The sequence below is a fragment of the Calidris pugnax genome, unplaced genomic scaffold (genome assembly GCF_001431845.1).
Source record: "Calidris pugnax isolate Ruff unplaced genomic scaffold, ASM143184v1 scaffold126, whole genome shotgun sequence".
Lineage (NCBI taxonomy): Eukaryota > Metazoa > Chordata > Aves > Charadriiformes > Scolopacidae > Calidris > Calidris pugnax.
The window spans coordinates 36,001-37,508 of record NW_015090838.1 but is presented as its reverse complement, the minus strand read 5'-3'; the positions used below and the strand labels follow the sequence as shown (position 1 = coordinate 37,508).

The 1,508-nt window shown below is 68.6% G+C and overlaps 1 protein-coding gene across 1 annotated transcript in view; it reads left to right on the top strand.

Annotated features, from left to right (window-relative positions):
• Positions 1-1,508, top strand: part of LOC106887833 (11-cis retinol dehydrogenase-like) — a gene marked incomplete at its 3' end in the record, with an annotated part of 25,124 nt that overhangs the window by 16,603 nt on the left and 7,013 nt on the right. The window contains exon 2 of the mRNA XM_014941594.1: positions 43-182. Coding sequence (XP_014797080.1) covers positions 43-182 — 140 coding nt within the window. The remainder of the gene's footprint in view (positions 1-42; positions 183-1,508) is intronic.

The following is a 1,508-nucleotide window of genomic DNA, read 5'->3' as shown; positions in this document are numbered from 1 at the left end:
GTGTGTGTCCCCCCCTCGATGTGTGTCCCCCCCAAACCCCAGGGTGGCTCAGGCCTACGTCAACCAGCGGAAGCTGGACCAGGAGGTGAAGACGCTGCAGGTGCAGGCCGCGCAGTTCGCCAAGCAGACGGGGCAGTGGATCACCATGGTGGAGAACTTCAACCAGGCCCTCAAGGTGGGACGTGGGGGTGTCCCCCCCACCCCCCAGCCCCTTTTTCCCCCCCTGCAGGGGGTGGATTTCCCTCTGGGACATGCAAAAAAACAGCCCCCATGGGATGCCCCCCCCTCTCCCCCCCGGTGTCAGTAGGGCTGGGGTCCTAGGCCTGGTGTGTGCTGGGGGACCACCACCAGTATGGTCCGGCCCTACTGGGAGCCCACCACCAGCCTAGACCAGCCCCACTGGGAGCCCACCAGCTCCCTCCAGCCCCACTGGGACCCCACCACCAGTCCCCTCCAGCCCTCCCAGTACCAATGGGTGGGTGGGCTCTACCCCAGCCCCACTGGAAGCCCACCACCAGTATGGTCCAGCCCCACTGGGACCCCACCTCCAGTCCCCCCCAGTACCAGTGGGTGGGTGGGCTCTGCCCCAGCCCCACTGGAAGCCCACCACCAGTATGGTCCAGCCCCTCCATTATCAGTGGGTGGGTGGGCTATGTCCCCCAGCCCCACTGGGAGCCCACCAGCCCCCTCCAGCCCCACTGGAAGCCCACCACCAGTATGGTCCAACCCCCCCAGTACCAGTGGGTGGGTGGGCTCTGCCCCAGCCCCACTGGGAGCCCACCAGCTCCACTGGGAGCCCACCACCAGCCCACTCCAGCCCTCCCAGTACCAGTGGGTGGGTGGGCTGCACCCCCAGCCCCACTGGGAGCCCACCAGCTCCCTCCAGCCCCACTGGGACCCCACCACCAGTATGGTCCAGCCCCCCCATTACCAGTGGGTGGGTGGGCTGCACCCCCAGCCCCACTGGAAGCCCACCAGCTCCACTGGGACCCCACCACCAGTATGGTCCAGTCCCTCCAGTACCAGTGGGTGGGTAGGTGGGCTCTGCCCCAGCCCCACTGGGAGCCCACCAGCTCCACTGGGAGCCCACCACCAGCCCACTCCAGCCCTCCCAGTACCAGTGGGTGGGTGGGCTGCACCCCCAGCCCCACTGGAAGCCCACCAGCTCCCTCCAGCCCCACTGGGACCCCACCACCAGTATGGTCCAGCCCCCCCATTACCAGTGGGTGGGTGGGCTGCACCCCCAGCCCCACTGGAAGCCCACCAGCTCCACTGGGACCCCACCACCAGTATGGTCCAGTCCCTCCAGTACCAGTGGGTGGGTAGGTGGGCTTTGCCCCAGCCCCACTGGGAGCCCACCAGCTCCACTGGGAGCCCACCACCAGCCCCCTCCAGTCCCTCCCAGTACCCGTGGGTGGGTGGGCTGCACCCCCAGCCCTACTGGGAGCCCACCAGCCCCCTCCAGTCCCACTGGGAGCCCACCACCCGTCCACTCCAGTCCCCCCAGT